This window comes from Melitaea cinxia, chromosome 18, assembly GCF_905220565.1.
Source record: "Melitaea cinxia chromosome 18, ilMelCinx1.1, whole genome shotgun sequence".
In the NCBI taxonomy this organism is placed as follows: Eukaryota; Metazoa; Arthropoda; class Insecta; order Lepidoptera; family Nymphalidae; genus Melitaea; species Melitaea cinxia.
The window spans coordinates 14,520,007-14,539,490 of NC_059411.1; the positions used below are offsets into that span (position 1 = coordinate 14,520,007).

The following is a 19,484-nucleotide window of genomic DNA, read 5'->3' on the forward strand; positions in this document are numbered from 1 at the left end:
ATTCAGAAATATTTTCATATTCACTCCTTCGTTCTATTTCTATTTTTGAAGTAAAACTTTTTTACGCACGCTTGACTTGGGTAGTAAGCTGGTGAATGCGTGACGAGAGCGTTACAAAAAGTGTGATCGGGCAAGGCGAACGGAAGTTGAGATGGAGATATAAGTTAGTAAAGATAGAGGAGAGAAAGAGTTACGTTTCGTAAGTTTGACTTCAGTCGTGTGGTTTAGCACAATCGTTTTTTTTCTATTTCTTATTCAAAGAAAAAATCAGCATTAACATTTTATATTAATGTTGATTTTTTATATAAATTATTTATTTATTATGTACATTGATTGCGATGATGATAACAGTTTCATGATGAAAACGAAAATCAAAGCTGTGTCGAATTAAACGCACATGTAGCGCCGAGTTCTAAGATCAAAGATCTGCACTCTGATCTGGTATGATCAATCATAATAGCCTATAAACCACACACAAAGCTTAATATATGAAGAGTTGTAAGGAATAATTAAAACTATAAAAAATTGCAACACCTATTACGTCACCCTGTTACGTCATCAGGTTGGCATAAATTTTACGTCAATGTGTGGAAAAATTACAAAAACATCAGAAAAATACTAAGACACAAAAAATATATATATTATTTATTTTTATTTAGTATAAAAGAATAACCATTGTTGAACGTAGGTTTTACAGTATTTTATTTCAGTATTTAGTTTTACTTAATTATTATTATTAAGTTAAAAACAGTGAAAGCAAAAAATATGGTATCAGTTGAATTCCCAAAATATTAACTCGGGAGATTAGTACGGATTGTCGTTTGACCACTTAATTTCAATTCGCGTGATCAAACCCACTGCAGTTCTCTGCGGTTTAAAGTTACACTTTATTTAATCGACACTATGTGTAGTACGACCAGAATTTTGTAATTCCAATATTTGTTATTAAAAAATAATTACAAATACTTAGAATAACTAGAGGAACGTGTCCATATGTAAGACATAATTTTGTTTAAGTTTGGTATTCGCCTGACAGATTAATGTGAATGACGAATGATGATGAACTTGTTTCAAAAGTCTTAATATGGGTTGTAATGTTTTATATTTAGTTCAGTTTCATTGGTAAAAATTACCAAAATTGATGATGTTGACTCTTTTAAAGATAACATAGACTTTGTAAATCTATTGTATACTACTACTATGACTATTTGTACTATTTTTGTTTTTATCTTTTAATGCCTATTTATTAATATAATAAAGAATATTTTTATTATTAGATTGATTAGATTACAATATATTATTAGTACTTATTAGGTTACGGCAGTAAAAAATGTAGCCACCCCCTCTCTTCCTGTGTCGTAAGAGACGTCTAAGGGATAATGCAGCTCCACTACCACCTTGAAACTTATAAAGCCGACCAATGGTGGGATAGTCATCCACATCTGCTGGGATAACCATCCAACTGCTGGCTTTGAAATACACAGGCCGAAGTAGGGCAGCAGATCTTTGGTGCAACAAAGCCAGTCCTGCGGTCACCAACCCGCCTGCCCAGTGTGGTGACTATGGGCAAAACACATGAGTTCACGCCATAATGTTTGGTGCGAACTTGGGGAGGCCTTTGTCAAGCAGTGGACTGCGGTAGGCTGAAATGAGTGATCATTATTATTTATTATTAATATACAGATCAAAATGAACGTTCATGGGAATTGCAAAGAAACGTAAACCGTTCTATAAGGTAATGAGGGATAGGATTAGGATTAAAAATTACACACACAGGACACTGGTACGTATTTTTCGAAATAAAAAATGTTGCTATATTGGCCGGCTGCTACCTATAACACAAGCACTACCTTAGTTGCTTGCCGTAGGAACAGACGACCATGCGTATTTTATACATATTTATTCATTTATTTGTTTATAACAACCATAGCCATAAATTTTTCGTGCAATACGAGACACGAAAATAGTATAAGTTCCATTAAAACTCGATCTTAGACATCAAAGGTTTAAAAAAATATCCCATCCTAGCCATAAATTCTGGCCACGTCGGTCTTGGCATACCATCGCTAATGAATACACATCATCTCGATTATGATTTAATTGCTACACCATGAACAAGAATGGTTTACGTTTCTCGTCAATTAGCTGAGTCAATAAAACTCGCTTTTATTTGAATACGGACGCTATTATCATCGCTTGCTTTAAGACCATCGTTAAATAAATGAGTATTTAGAAAATGGAAATTTTCGTTATAGTTTACTGGAGTGTTTTAAAGGCTGTGTAAGTTAAGTCTTCCATTTAATGTTATTTTTCATTTAATATTATAAATGTGAATGTAAGTTTGTTTGTAAGTTGTACTCTGTGTAAGAGGAACCAAGGGTACATTTTTTTTAATTCAATTTGAGCGAAGCAAAGTGTAAAAGCTAGTGAAATATAAAACAAAAGACTCTGACCACAACATATTCTTCATATAGATGGCCTATTTAAATATTTGACGCATATAAGCTTATTTATCATAAGTTCAATCACATTTTACGCCAAATGCTTGTAAAATTCAAGGCAGTGAATGTATATTGAATAAAAAACAAACAAAACTTATTTAGATTATCTTTTAAGAATATATTACTTATATAAAAACCTACTTACCCTACTAGAATTCTTCTACTGAATTCAAAAGGTCTGAGAGTTCTTACCTTTTGCTAGATGTTAACAAACTAACGGCTCGTTTGTTTATGAATGTTGACAAAGTATTTTAAGTACACGATTTGTATTTCAAATTTGTTTCTTTGTTACTGTTACCCGCTAAGTACCACTTTGAATATTCTTTTGGGAATTTGGAGCAATGTTCTAGTTAATGGTTTATTTAAAGGTAGTAACAAAATAAGTATAATACAAATAATTTTCCTTTTGTGTTTTGTTGGTTCACGTATATCCTATACTTAAAGTAAGTATGTCCAATACTTAAGAATTTTTCTAAGATGTTTTTGACTTCAAAATTATTATTCGTTAATTTAAAAAAAAAAACTTTCATAATAGTCTACAATTTAGACTAAATCAGAACAATTTCATTTGCTTCTTCTTAAGTCACTAATGTAATATCAAGTTAAATTTACGATATTGATTTCCGATTTCCTGAACCGATTTTCGTTCATTTGAAATGTGTTCTTTCAAAACAAAACACAGAAATGATTACATTCCCAAAAATATCCTTGCGAAAGATGGACAGCAAATTCATAATAATAACATAGTTACATTTGCAACCTTAGCGTACATAACCATAAAAGTGAATAACATTACACACACAGAGAAGAATTAATTCCCTCGAAGATAGCACAACGCAAACATCCTGACCCTGTTCTGTATAACGATCAACTACTGATGTACGACGGTAATTCCGAATAACTTTATAGTTCATAGTCACGAACACATCCCTCATACATCTGATAACGGCCCCGTAGTGATATATAAACTTACCGCCGACACGATTGTACGGTACTTGGTTATAAACACGATCTTTTGTAATATTATCAACGTCAGAATTAAGCATTCCTTATATAACATTATGCAAAATCTTGATACGTGAACTTAAATTTGCACTACGCAAATATAGTTAATTTAATATATAATTTACTTCACAAAAGTTTGTCTGGTATACATATTACTATGTAAATATATTTATATATATTTGTGTATGTTTTGTAATTTCGTTTTGTTATTATTCGCTGTAAAAGTTGTGATTGCTACTGCAAAGTTGTGCTTGCAGTAAAGTTTTTATTTATCTCTCTTTCTATGTATCTAAACTCTCGTTATCAAAATAATAAGTCTTGATTAAAATTACTGTAGAATTTGGCGTTGTCAGTCCAGAACCTGCTAAATACGAAATGATTAGAGAATATTTATTTATTATTATTTATTTATTTACAGAAAAAAATACAATTTATGTGGTAAACAGTGCAGCAAAAACAATTAGCAGTTTAACAGTGCACTGTGTTTCTAAAGTAATAATACTAAAGTATTCCTGATAACATTATAAGCTATTATCAAAATGTGTCATTAAACTACACAAATAATCCGTTATACATGTGAATATGATTGGAAATAATTGTGTTTGCAAGCAAACGAAGAAAAACCGCCTTCAATTATATCGACAAGTAACACAACGTAGATAGACAAAAAAATTGTCGAGTAAATACGCATTATCAAAGATTACTCCAAAAATTGTAATCAGATCTCGATGAAATTTAAATGTGACCACATGATAAACATCGGCCTTTGATTAAATTAAAAATCATCAAAATCGTTACACCCAATAAAAAGTTATGCGGCTTTTCGAGAGTTTCCATCGATTTCTCCGGAATCCCATCATCAGATCCTGGTTTCCTTATATGGTACCAAACTAGAGATATTTCCTTTCCAACGAAACAAGAATTATCAAAATCGGTTCATAAACAACGGAGTTATCCCCGAACATACATAAAAAATATATATATACGGTCGAATTGAGTAACCTCCTCCTTTTTTTGAAGGCGGTTAAAAAATGAACATAAAGTGGTTAAAGAAAAATAATAATTAGAATAAAAATAATAAATAGTTTGTATTTCTATAATTTTTTTTAAAGTTATTCATATGGGGCCATTCATGATGAAAAGAGGAATGAAAGAAGGATATAAAAAATGCAGCAACATCGATTTAAAGATGATAATTCTTACAGTGACATTTTATGTGAAAACAAACCAACGCAAAACATTCATTAATCTAAGCGAAAGACAATGAACATTAATACAAGTCCTGTGTTGCACTAAAATTAATTAAAATCTCCATAATTTAGATGCGAAGTTTAATAATTTATTATAGACTAAAATTACAAACACCTCGCTTGTGTATACAACAAAAGGAATTTTAGATTGGATAATAAAAACACATTATGATCTAAAATTGGAGAGTTTGAACGAGTTATACTTTATAAAAGAAATTCGGTACCATCTATTTTTGTTAAACCTAACAATTTGTGATTTTTAATTTATAATGTTTAATGAAGTTTAATACTTCCGAAATTTTTTATTACTTGGAAAGCTCTAAGCATTATGTTTCTTCATATAATTCTAAGTATATATTATGTGAAAAATTTTAGTAGTATTTCTATATTGTATAATATATTTTGCTGTAACTTATTTTAATCCACTTATCACGGTCATTTCATTGGTTTTTGACAAACTTTTTAATATCTAAATACTTATTATTCAAGTATGTTCTCAATTATTCATTGTTATAATGATAAGGCTTTTATTTTGATGTAAAATTTTAATTATTCGTTGATACTTGAAATTATACCACACAATATTTTTCCTTTTGGGAATAACAAGATCGATCCCAAATAAGGCGTAGACGAGTCTGACTTCTTTATTACCAGTTTTATTTTTGAATAAATATTCGTATGTATACTTTCAGATATAGATACTGGTTCACACAAATGTCATGTCAATCAGTCATAGAAATACAAGACTTAAATAACTGCTAAATAAAATGGGATCAAAAATAGCAACGAAGAAACCTAACAATAGATCTTCTTCAAAGCGAAACAGGTCAGTGTTCTTACATAAAATAAAGGGCATTAGCACAAAGGATGTAAGACAAGAATTCGTGGATCAAAAGCAGATGTGTGAATCGACTTAGAAGTGTTCGGGTTGGCGTGACAAAAGATTTTAAGCCGTCATTATTTGACAATCTGAGTTCGAGTACTATGCTGTGTTCAATATTAACAAGAATGCTTATATCAAAGCTGGACAGTATAAGAGAATATTTAATATGATGAAATCCTACTAACATTAAAAATGCGAAAGATTTTGAAGATTAACGGATGTTTTGCAACTCTTTCCCACAAGAACTACTAAGCTTTGGCCATGAAATTTGGTACGACGATAGCTAAAGATTCAGAAATAATACGCAGGTCACTTTTTGTCCCGACATTCCACGGAATTGGCAATTTCGCGGATGAAAGTAGCAGCTAGTTTTTAATAATTTAACTGAGACTTTGAACTATTTCAGTTGTTAATTAATAAACTAGTTTTTCATTACGAGTTCGCAATTCTATATTCAAATATATACGTTTAAATATAGGTTTAAATATTATATAAGCACGTCGTAGATTAGTTCGCGTGTCAGACAATTTGACTGACACTTGTCGCTGATTTTCGTTGCGACCGCTTGAAGAAATTCTCAACAACTAAAGTTAGCACTTTCGTTTCTTAGAATTTTCTGAAAGATTCTACAAGTGCGCGCTTACCCGATATCCTGTCTTTGTTTGCAGTTCTGAGTTTTCATAGATCGATTTCAAATGACCTATTGTCAACTTCGGCAGTAGCTAGCGGCGTCTGAAGTTCCTAAGGGAGTTTATTTGCAGATATACTCTGAATATTAATTGAAGTAGTTCCTTGTTTCTATGTTTATATGTGTCAAATACAAAATTCTCTCTTAGTAGGTACCTACTATAAAAAAACAATCATTCATCAAATATTCTCTAACATAAATATAAAACATTTCGACAGCAAAAATCGTTATTTTTCGCTAAAAGAAATGAAAAAGTGTCAGTAATGACCGAACGGGGCGAGGCTTTTTGACTATTTCAATATGGAAAAGTGATTGCTGTGTGCTTCTCGCAAAACATAGAAAAAAACAAGAGAAATGACTATTCGCTCGATTATGCACTTTTGGCAAAAATTTATTTATGTACTGGTTTTTATCGCGGCTTCGCCTGCGAAGGTCTAGATTTTAAAGGCTAACAATATATATAAATAAATTATATGATTTATTTATATAAATAAATATTTATATAAATAAATTATAAAAACAGCTCTCATACTATGAATTTAAAAGAATGTTATTTTAAGATGTAGTAAATTAAGAAAAACTAAGTCTAATAAAAAACTTTTTTTTCGAAATGACTGTAACTGTTGGCCCTATTTACTTTTACAGCGTCACTGGTTTAGGTTGTGTACTATAGTAGTCTCACCGTTGAAGAACTTTGATAGCGCGATTAAACGGAGGTCAGCGCCATCTAGTGACGAAGGCGAAACTTAACTATATCAATCCTTTGCTGATAAACTTTGATAGCGCGATTTAGCGGAGGTCAGCGCCCTTTAGTGACGAGTTCGCTACTTAAGACTGTCAATCATATGTTAAAGCGGTTTGTTACACTATGTATATAACAAAAAATATCTTGTTCATGAATGAATCTTGTTTTGTACCTGCTTAAACTCGGGTACTTGTAAAAGAAAAACCAATAAAAAATGTTGTTACAAACAATAGTCAATATTATAAGCAAACAATAAACGTAACGTTTCAATTTTTTAATCGATTTTAATCTTTATTTATTATTTACAATTAATTACGTTTGCTAGTGCTAAAAAATAGGTTGATAATTTATGAAATGAATTAATTGACGGAATACGACTTCGTATATCATCATCATAATTATATTTGTGAATCATTATATATATTTTTTGTATTAAACTACTATCTGAAGTTTATAAGGTTACAATGTAAAAACCTATAATTATGTAGCATTATTCTTGGTTGAAAATGTGAAGTAAAAGTTTTCTTTCACTTTTACCAAACAATAAAATTAATAAAAGACATAAATAAGGGTTGACAAAAAATATATAAACAAATACACATTGACAGTTGACAATAATAAATTGAAACACTGACATCGACATTTATCTGCAACTTAATTTACGTCATTTTAAAAGTGGCGGCGCTACACGATAATAATATTACAAATTCCCACTTTAATAAAACTATTAAACAAATAAATATGACCTTTAATTTGTACTTCATATTAAAGTGAAATTAAGCCAACTGTTACAAATAAAGCTGGTTCTATTAACAATTGTCTTTGACTGCTTTGTCCTTGGTGAGATTATTTCACTAATCTTAGTTGAAATTGTTAGATCTTTGCCTCTAAGTTCGTAGGAAAGTAGTCGGGATGATAGCATGATGAAATAGCATTTTTCCGAAATTAAAAATAGCTATATCCATTCCGGGTTTTCAAGCTATATATGCATGCCAATTTGCATGGCGGTCGGCCAAGCCGTTGAGCTGCGAAAGTGGATCAAACAAAAAACAAACTCACTTTCACATTTACAATATTAGTATGGATTTTAAGTGCCCACACACACATCAGCCTATTGCAGTCCACTGCTGGACATAAGCCTCCACAACTTCGCGCCAAAAATGGAATGAACTTGTGTGTTTTTTCTATAATAACCATGCTGCGCAGGCGGGTTGATGACCGCAGGGCTGGCTTTGTCGCACCGAAGACGCTGCTGCCCGTCTTCGGCCTGTGTATTTCAAAGCCAGAAGTTGGATGGTTATCCTGCCATCGGTCTACTTTTTAAGTTCCAAGGTTGTGGTGGAACTGTCACTTATCCCTTAGATGCCTTTTGCTACACCCACGGGAAGAGAGGGGGTGGCTATATTCTAACTACTGTAACCACACTGCAGTTTTTAAATGCCCAATTATAAGTTTTTTTTTCGTTACTATAATTTTCGTTTAACGTTAAAATGAAAGGTATGACATCATCCCAAACATGAATAAAAAAGTGAAATAATGCCAACTAACAGTTGATTATAGCAAAAGGGATAAAGGGTAATAGGGACTAAAATTAAGTCCGCACACATGCCATCATCAATTATAGTAGTGACCGATGTTAAAACACACCACAATATTCTACGTCCAAGGTTTGTTAGAAAATAAATATTAATATATATATTTTTTTAACAACCGCTCTGGTATAGTGGTCTTTGTGTCACGTCTGGTGAACCAAGCTTCAATCCTCCATCTTCATGGAGAAAGAGGCCAATGCCTGGTATTGGGATGCTACGGGCTGAATCGTGATTACATTTTAGCCATCGAATTCATTACAAAATGATCGTAGAACATCATATAAAATCCCTTGAGAAAAATAAATATTGTCTGACAAGAAAATTTACGTATAATAAATTTCTGATAACTTTGTATATTCATATTTATTCCCTGAGATATTACAAGAACATTTTTTGTAACTCTTGTTTAAGATAATAAATATAATATAAGTCTATCGTAGTCTCCCTTGAGTATTTAAATGTTAATACGATTACATAGCTGTTATATAGTACTCGCTCGTGTTACTCGCCTGTTTGAACGAGGCAGCAACGTCGTTCGCGGACAATACGCCATGTTTTCCACGCGTACTTGTGCGCTGCCTCTTGGCAGTTTTCCGACGTATTCTGGTTAAAAATGCTTTGTCTCCTATGAAATTTTTGAATACACGCCTTTTTGTTTTATTCGCGAAAAAAAAAAATGTATGTTGAAATACGGCGTATTTTTACGTATTGTATAATTAAAAATTCTGTATTGAATGTACATAAAAAAATTCGAATTCGCTCTGTGCCTGTTATATTGTTTATATTGGATGTTTTAATATGGATTTTTCATTGATGTGTTTGGGAAAAATTAAGTGCACCTTGAATGAACGGCTTTATTTATGTATCTAAAAGTCATTAAAATAATTATGATTTCCACCAGATCTCATATAGGTATGTGTTTTTAAAAAATAACTTTTATAAAATATACATTAGTTATGGAGACTCCCACAATCAGTCAATATTTAAAGTGAAACTTTTTTAGAATCGTTGTGATTTAAAACTAGAAAAAAGAAAAAGAAAGAGACGCATAAATGTATAGGAGAGAATGAGATAGAATTACTCCTCAAAACGGATGCGTTTTGCATGGCGCTTACGATCTATTTCACGAGACCGTAATCATCGTCGATAGAAACGGCTTATCTTCCCACGACTTTTCAGAAGTGACACTTCTGCCGTGTGTGCTTTGCACACACACTTTTTAATTTTATTTTTACTCTTTACAAAATTATCTTTTATAGATACTACGGTATACAAGATATGTGTTTATTGACTTTATTTTATATTAGAGCTGTATGACGATTTGAATTTTTTTGGAGTTTACTCTTTAAAAAATCGATTTTCATATAAGGCCCTCGGTATAAAATTTACTGAAGGAATCACCTCTTTACGTTTTGGTTCTCGCCATCCGATAGATGGCGTTATTTAACACGTTTATTTACATTTGATATGGTATTAATTATTATTATTTTTCTTAGATTAGTAACCCTTTTGTGTCTATTTAGACAGTTGATCTGAAGGAGTAAACTCCAGTCGTGCGTCGGAGCTGACACACACACTTTTTTTTTATATAGCTATGTGGGTACGGTACGGGTAACAGTACGGCTAGTACTACTCACTTGACTACTAGTACGGCTCACTTGATTGTAAGCTATTAATGTAGCTTATAGATGTCTGCAACACCAGAAGCATCGCAAGCGCGTTGCCGACCCTATCCCCATTCCCCCAGGAGCTCGGGTCACCTTACTCACAAACAGGAACACAACAATGCTTGAAAGTAGTATTATTGAAAAAGAAATTTTCTGTACAATAACAGAAGAAAAAATTGCATACATACATAATTATTTCTATTAAAAAAAATGTTTTATTTTGTCCTTTTTATGTCCTTATTATTTGTTATCTTTTTATTATCTAAATGCCCCCAGCAAGCCCCAGTAGCAAATTTTCTCTTAAAAATCAGACTTTGTGTGTAGTAAACAGTAAAACATAGTATAAATAACCTGTATATAAAGTAAAAAAATATAATAATACCTTGAATCATTGCTTTGTTTACAGATATAATACAAGTATGGTCCGCACCGGGTAGCGAAACGAGATTACCTTGCGACCTGGCGGCTTCCGTTTCCGACGTCGCTATGATGATGTGGTTTAAAGATGGCGACCGAATGCCCATTTATACGTAAGTGTATTACTAAACATCCCTTCATGCTGTTATGGGTGTGTTGTGTATATTGTCCCCCCCGGGATGTGTTTAAGTTAAAAAATAACAAATATACAGAGCTTTCGACTCTTTACTACGTTCCTTTATATGGGAGGTTATGTAGGTGTAATATATCACGTTCCACGCGAAAAAAAAGGACTAGAAGTTTTTTTTTTCACGTGGAATGTGATTTATTAAACCTCCAGAATTCCCCGTTTGAACGCAGTTAGGAGTCTAACATCCTTAACTTTTACAACGAAATTGTATCCTAGTGGTGAATGTTGCAATCTATTCAGAAATTATGTTATAGAAAACTCTCAAATAAAATTTTTACACAAATAAAAGATGCTTATCTATATATACATATAATAAAATGGTAGGAAAGTCAAAACTGTACACAGAATATTTTTTTAAAAGAATACTTGGGGTGTGGTCTACTATCGATACCGAAGCCAAAAATATAGTTTTTAGAATTTTTGTCTGTTTGTCTGTTTGTCTGTATGTATGTCCGGGATAAACTCAAAAAGCACCGCATGGATTTACTTCAAATTTGGCACGAATATTATTAAGTAGTCGGGTCAACATATAGGCTACATATTATCACGCTATCACCTACGGGGAACGAGCAGAGAACCTTTATTTTTTCAAGGCATTCTGTAACAACGTGTAATCTAATGACGCATATTTGAATGTTGCTGTTATTATGTTAATGACCATGCTATATAAGCTACCCTTACACTACAAAAATCACGCAATATAAGTAACTAAGCCGATAAACATAATTAAATGAATATAAGTAGACAAGACAATTTTAAAGCAGCGCCATCTATGAGATTTTTCTGTAGATATAAAATGTAAAGAAGAAACGGGTAAATGAATATTATTTTAAAAGGTATAATCGTAGGTATTTTTGGTGCTGTATAGCGTTCACGCAGACAACGTCGCGGGCAGCAGCTAGTAATTAATAAAATTACGAAAACCATAGATGTAAATGTATAAAAATAATAAGACGAAATCAAATTTGAGTTTTTTTTTGTTTCGTTTGATAATATTCTATGTAAAAAATGCAATCAACTAGGTTGATAGCTTTAGAAGTTTCCATAGTCTAAAATATCCAAATATATGTTCGTAATCAATAAATTTCTCACGTAAAGTTTTGATATATGAGAGTCTGTTTCGGAGAGGCTCTCGGACTAAAGTAACTCTCGGTTGACACAATCGGCCTTTGTCTGTTCTGAAACTTTAAGCTATCGCGATGAAACTGTCAAATGGAATTAATGGATTGAGTAAATTTACAAAAAAAGAAATCGTAATAATATAATTAATTAGACGCTGTGTACGGATTAACCCAATTTCGTTCTTATTAATATTATAGTAATCAATATTTAATATTTCAAAAGCATCTGTAAATCGCAATTCATAAAATATATGATTGATTGATTGATTCATTTTGGTACCAAGCTATGATGACTATGACCAAGAGGTTTTCTTTTAAAATAGAAAACGTTCAGAAAGAAATACTTAAGTAGTCTGTAGACTTTGTTTCCCTTCAGATATTGTATACTTTTGTGTTATTATTTTAAGTGACTTAAACCTCCATAGTAAAAAAAAAAAAAAAAGAAACCGTCAGCGTCGGACCACGTCCTAGTTTTACAAAACAGTCACACGACTGTCGATCTGTAGTATAATAAGTAGAAAAATCGCCTGTGGTATTATTATAATGCATGCATGATTAACAAAAGGCACGGGCATTTTGAGCCCGTGGATCAAAATTTTTAAATAAAAAAAAACCTCCATAATAAATGTGCGATTTGAATACACAATAAATCTGTAATTGCACATTTACTTTATTTCAACAGTACTGTCACAAAGGACACATATAAAAGTAGCAAAATAAATCGATATCAGACAACGATAACGATATGCCCAACAATCGACTCTCGATACACGAGTACTGTACATAGAAGGCCTTCAGACATTCAAATAGTCTAAAATACATAGCGTCTCTTTGTAATGCATTGAATTTCAGAGTCCTGGCTGGCTTTATGCCGCTTCGGATTAGTATTATATGGCCACTGCAATCCGATGCAATTTCATATGGGTCCTTCAATTCAATCTTTAGCGTTATTTTTAGTTTTTATAACTTTTCGGCAAACGCTCGATAGATTGATTATAGTGCTAATTTGAGTAACAATGCGCTGCTCCACTGCTTCTAGGACTTCAGCAATACTTGAATACAGATATATTATTCAAATTGCGGTTGCGATATGCAGGGTCCAAGAAAAATTACATACCGATAAAATTATAATAACAGGGAAAGAAAAGTGATTAGGTTTTTAGAGTTTACTTTTTAGGAAACAATATAAGGCCCTCGTAAATGAATAAATATATAATAACAACGTAACAGCAATGACGCTGATGCATAATAGCGAAATCGTGACGGCACATAAAGAACATAAATTATTAAGTGTAGCGCTCTTGGCACTAACTGGTTGCACCGACAATCGCGGGATCGAACTCCGCTCATGCCAAATATTTGTATAGTCTATAAAAGTGTCTTCCGTAGTTTGGATGTTTGTGCTAGTGTACAGTGTGTTTACTAATACTAGTAGGTTAAGTGTGAGGCGTTTATGCTTATTGAATTTTTTTAATATATATGTACTGTTACAAACTATACTAGACAAATAATGGGTTATGCTATTTTCAACCACGGTGAGCTTCCTTTGCTTGATTATGTCCAAGGTAACAGACCTGAACGAATCCAAAACAGTCTTAATCGGGCTCGGTCACGAAAATATTCCTACCGGATGTAAAGACCGCTTGCAGGCTGGTAAGGAAATCGGCACCAACAGCTGTCGACACAAAAATTCTGACCGGCCACGGAGGATTTGCGGCGTATCTCCACAGATTCCATCTCACTGACAGTCCTTCGTGTATCTGCGATCCGAATTGTGAGGAGACAGTTCTGCATGTTATACTGGACTGTCCGAGATTCAGTAAGGATAGGCTGGATCTGGAACTCAAACTCCAGACCAAACTTGAGCAGACCTCGCTCCATACCATCCTGGAGAGCGAAACAAACAGAACTGTCTTCCTCACATTCGCGAGAAAGGCCGTCAATATAGCCACAAAAAGGAACAGCACGACCGCTCCACCACCTGCTGTAATACCTACGCAGAGCGCTAACACCGTCGTCCACGCAACACACACACACGCAACACACGCCCAAACACACAACGCACAACCACAAACACAACAAAACTGTGTCCAACAAGCCACCCAGAGTAACAGCTCAACGGGTCCGCGGATGACTCCTGGCCGCACCCTTCTGGGTCAAATAACAAAGGCCATGCCCTCCTCGCTGCAGAAGCTGTTCAGGAATAGAGCCGACCAAAACGCACCTCCGCAACCGACCCACAGCGGGATGACACAATCCTCGCTTAGCGAAGGGAACGGAAGCGAAGAAGTGGGAATTAAAACCAAATGCGTGGCTCTGTTCATGGACAGCGAAGTAGAGAGGATGGGAATAAGTTTCTGTCGTTCCGAAGGACGCGATCGGCTGGCGATTTCGCCGGGGCTCGCTTTACTGTTAAAGGGTAGCACGCAAAAGACAAGTATAAAGCGCACTAAAATCACAGCGCTATTGCAAGAACGGGAGGGCGACTCGACCTACCGTCTGGTGCGTTTGAACAACAAATGCATCGCGTTGTTCGAGTGGGGAGAGACGTCCCCCTTCGCGCAGTCTAGTGTGTGGCTACGCCGGTTGAGCGAGACCCCCGGTGGAGTCCCCAAAAGAATTAGCGTGGATTCGATGAGGGTCGGATATGATAGAGGTGACGTATCTGATAGGTACGGTTGCCTAATGGCCTCCAAGTACAGTGAGGTCATAGTCTACGAAGACAGGGGGGAGGATCTCGGATATCTAAGACCGAAATCCATAACACCGACACCTCCTGCATCTCCGGCTGTCGACGAGTCCACGCTCAGCGGCTCGGAGCGCCTACAGCAACGGATCGAGACCCAGAAGGCAGAGCGAATTAAGGCAAAGGCTACACCTGAACTGAGCTCGATGCCACTGGCGACCTTTATCCACGCAACCATCTCCCCAAAACCAGGCAAGCTCCCGCATCACCTCTCTCCCAAAAAGACTGGACAGGCTGAGCAGCAATCGGCGGCGCTGAGCAGGTTCACCAGAGACAGTAGTCCGAGGCACCCAGAGGCGTCACCGGCCGTTCGTACTAAGGCCGACATGGGACATGTAACACCGCCGAGACTTCGACCTGCGACCACACCGCTACAACATGCGGAGAACGCCCTAATCGAGTTCCTGGCGATAATAAAGGCAAACCGCGAGGTAAGCCTTGCCACCTGCAAAAAGATCATGCAGGCCTACCAATATGATCACCAAAGATTACTGGAGGTGGAACTCGAGGAAGCCGAAGCGGCCATATATAACAGTGAAACCCGACAAACACTCAAGGGCAAGATGTCGGGTAGGTATATGGCAGCGTATAACAGCACTGCAGGCTTCGTGAGCGCAGTCGAGTCGGAGGGGAATGACGAGGAGCCACAAACCTTCGAAACACCTGAAGGGGACCCAGTGGTGGTAGTGGCCAGATGCACGAAGGTAATGCTGGGAGACCGGATGCTACGGATGGCGAAAACCATCTCAGGCGACCGGGACGGCTTACTGACCGTGCCCTGGGAACTACCATCACTGGAGTGGATAAACGGGGTACCGGGATGCGGCAAGACAACTCGCATAGTCGGGGACTTCGATGAGGACACGGAGGTCGTGATTACGACCACAGTCGAGGCGGCCAAAGACTTGAAAGAAAAACTGGCGCACCGCTACGGCAACAAAGCCAAGCAAAAGGTGCGTACTATGGCCTCCGTACTAGTTAATGGTTTCAAAGAGGGCTCAAAAATCAACCGCCTAACGGTGGACGAGGCCCTCATGAACCACTTCGGAGCCATAGTAATGGCCGCCCGACTATCGGGAGCACAGAAGGTGGTCCTCATCGGAGACATAAACCAGCTGCCGTACATCGACAGGGACAACCTGTTCGAAATGCGGTACTGCAGACCAACCCAGATAACAACCATCTCGTGCGAGTTGTCATGCACGCATCGTAATCCCAAAGACGTCGCCCTTGCCATCAGCGAAGTTTATAAGGACGTGTACAGCTCAAGCTCAAAGATCCGATCTTTGCGAGTGGAGAGCCTCACGGGCGCGCGTATTCCTGCAGGAAGAGACCGGACCTTATACCTGGTCTTTACGCAAGAGGAGAAGAGGTTGCTGACTGACCAGGGATACGGATCCGGGGAGGGATCGCGCGTCTTAACCATCCACGAGGCGCAGGGCCAGACCTACGAGGACGTCATAGTCCTCCAGACGAAGACGAGGAGGCTCAGGATCCACGACAGCGTTTCGCACGCTGTAGTCGCGGTGACTAGACACACCAACACCTGTGTCTATTACACCGACGACAGGGACGACGCAATTGGTCGCTTTGTGGCGAGGGCAGTGGAGACCACGGACAAGGAAATACTCCAGCACAGTCTCAAGATGGCGATTCATCACAGAGACGCAGCCGTCACTGAGAGTGTGCTCGATATGTTGAAAACTTTTGGCGTGTGAAGAAATTAGTTTCAGTAAAGAAATAGGGTGTACATAAACATATAAAGTTAGTGTTAAATTAAATAGTATTAATTACATATTACAAAACGTGTGCAAAATAATTTTACATGTGTACCAAATTAATTAGGATAAATTATATAATATTGACTACAAAAAAAAAAAAAAAAAAAATCTTACTAACAGTAACCTAGGCTAAGTGTATATTGTAAGTAGGCCAGCAGGCCATAAGTGTATATATAAGGTAACTAGGACATAAGTGTACATATACGGTAACTAGTATATAAGTGTAAATATAAACTTAGATAATAAAACTGACAGTAGGAATACAAAAAATATATAATATATAGTAATTAATATATATAGAAGTAAATTTAGTATAACTTTAAATTTTTGGTCGGTGGACTCACGTAGGATTAGAGATACTAAGTCTAGTTTAATTAGTCCTCTAAGTTGCATGTGTAAGTACCAAGTTATAGAAACTAACAAACTAATATTGGAATAATAAAAGCACGGGCATTATGAGCCCGTGGATATATATTGTTATATAAAAAAAAAAAAAAAAAAAAAAACAGTCTTAATAAAAAAAAAAAGTTTTATTGAAAAAGTGTATTAGCTCATTTTTTCATATTAACGCTGGGGAGAAGATTTGTTTTAAATAAGATAGATCGCATAGATGTGAACTGAATTCAAATTGCTCATAGCAATGGTTCCTCAGTCTACTGAGAAAAAGGATCTGAGGTCTTAGCATTAGCAGATTACATTCGCTCTTCAAGACAAAATACGACCCACACAGACAAAAATATAGATTCAGAAAAAAATTATACACCAATCAAAATTCAACACAATACCACACATTTAACTGTCATCCACCATAACATTAATTAATCTCATAAGTCACTTTAGTTAATGGTCAGTATAATTTGTATCATAGCAGATTTTAGTTCTAATATTATCCACAAATTTGGTTAGTTTGTAGAATTCTCACAATATTCAACATTATATTATCGAATATATTTCATTATAACTTGTCCATTAAACGTATATGCTAACTCTGAGCTCAAAGCACTGCACGTATTGGACCTATTGTCAGTCCTGATTAAGCTATTCAAGAGCTGAAACAATAGCCTTATTAACTAACGCCGAGCCTTGGTTATTCTGGGATTTAAATTTCAACACAAAAGTCTGATAAAGTGACTGATATTTATGACTGTATCTCTATTAGATATTATATTTTTATTTCATAGCTAATATACATTATGTAACTTATATGTAAGCGAGTTTGCCTATTTATGGGTAAGCGTTAATTTTGGATCATTTGCTATATGTTAAATCAAATCTATGAAGTCCTCCATATAAAATATTCAATAATGAGGTAATTTAATTACATGGAATTTTCGGGCATTGTATTCAAGTCTTACACACCAACGATGAGTTGACAAAATGGTCACATCGATTGGTTACTTGGCTAGCGGACATGACTTCGATCTTCGGTATTATACTCCTCTTTATGCCGAAATGATACAAGTATTTATTCATAATGTCATATTCACAAAATTTTGTGTCTATAATATATGCAAAAACTAGAATAAATCAAAATCAAAAATAAATAAATTAAAATAGGCTTCAAAAAACTTCGAATTGTCATTTTACAAATTAAAAATTTTAGGTAATTGTTATTTTTAAAAGTGAAACTACTACCGATTCGGAATGTAGACTCTGCATAGAAGAATCGGCAAGTAAAATAAAATAAAAAATTAGTAATATCTTGCATGAAATGCAGCGTCAATTAATCCACACATCTTTATCTACTAGCGAACGGCTTCGCATGGGTATAATGCTGATACTAAATCATTACAGCCTATACAGTCCACTGTTGGACATAGGCCTCCACAAGTTTACGCCAAAAATAACGTGAACTCATGTGTTTTGCCCATAGTCACCACGCTGGGCAGGCGGGTTGGTGACCGCAGTACTGGCTTTGTCGCATCGAAGACGCTGCTGCCCGTCTTCGGTCTGTGTATTTCAAAGCCAGCAGTTGGATGGCTATCCCGCCATCGGTCGGCTTCTTAAGTTCCAAGGTGGTTGTGGAACCTTGTTATCCCTTAGTCGCCTCTTACGACACCCACGGGATGAGAGGGGGTGGCTAAATTCTTTAGTGCCGTAGCCACACAGCACTAATATAAAATATAAACTAAATATTTGTAATATAAGCGCAAAAAAGTGTGTTTATTTACGAAATCACATTAGAAACCCATAAAACTATCAGTGTTCCTCTCCTATATTATGGCTGTTTTATACATATAAACCTTTGTCTGGAATCACTCTATTTATTAAAGAAAACCGCATCAAAATCAATTGCGTAGTTTTAAAGATCAGCATACTGACATCGGAATGGCGAAAGGCGACTTTGTTTTTTACTATGTAATGATTTAATCCTAATAACACAGAAGGCTACGTCTATTTTCAACAAACTATCACAATGACTAATTGAGAGACAAAACGTCACAAAGTACAATTAATTAATTAGCAAGCATCCGAAGTCGACATCTGACGACATTTTGATTGATGTAACACATCCTGATTACAGATAATTACGTACAAAATCAATGATATGTACGTATTATCTTGAATATATTCGTAATTGAATTGAAAATCTTCGTCGACAATATTAATTTTACAACAAAATTGACGTGACAACGTCTAATAAATCGATGAACGCCTGCTGCATGCACGAAAAAGGATGACTCACTGTGTTACGCTCACTGTCCTATGTACTATCTTCCATATTCTATCACTAGATTGACCAATACATCCGAGGAGATGTTTCGTTATGACGTTGTCACGTTAAACTATCGTCCGTAAACCAACTTCACAGACAACCAATTATTTATTTTTTTGATCAATTTGTTGATTCAGCCAGTGTTGGATCAAGCTTTAGCTCTTATCCTACGAGAAAAAAGA

General features: G+C 35.4%; 1 protein-coding gene across 1 annotated transcript in view; it reads left to right on the plus strand.

Moving 5' to 3' along the window:
- The window catches only part of LOC123662149 (nephrin-like), a 153,813-nt gene that overhangs the window by 88,822 nt on the left and 45,507 nt on the right, over positions 1–19,484 (plus strand). The window contains exon 3 of the mRNA XM_045597033.1: positions 10,738–10,861. Within this exon, the coding sequence (XP_045452989.1) occupies positions 10,738–10,861 (124 nt within the window). The remainder of the gene's footprint in view (positions 1–10,737; positions 10,862–19,484) is intronic.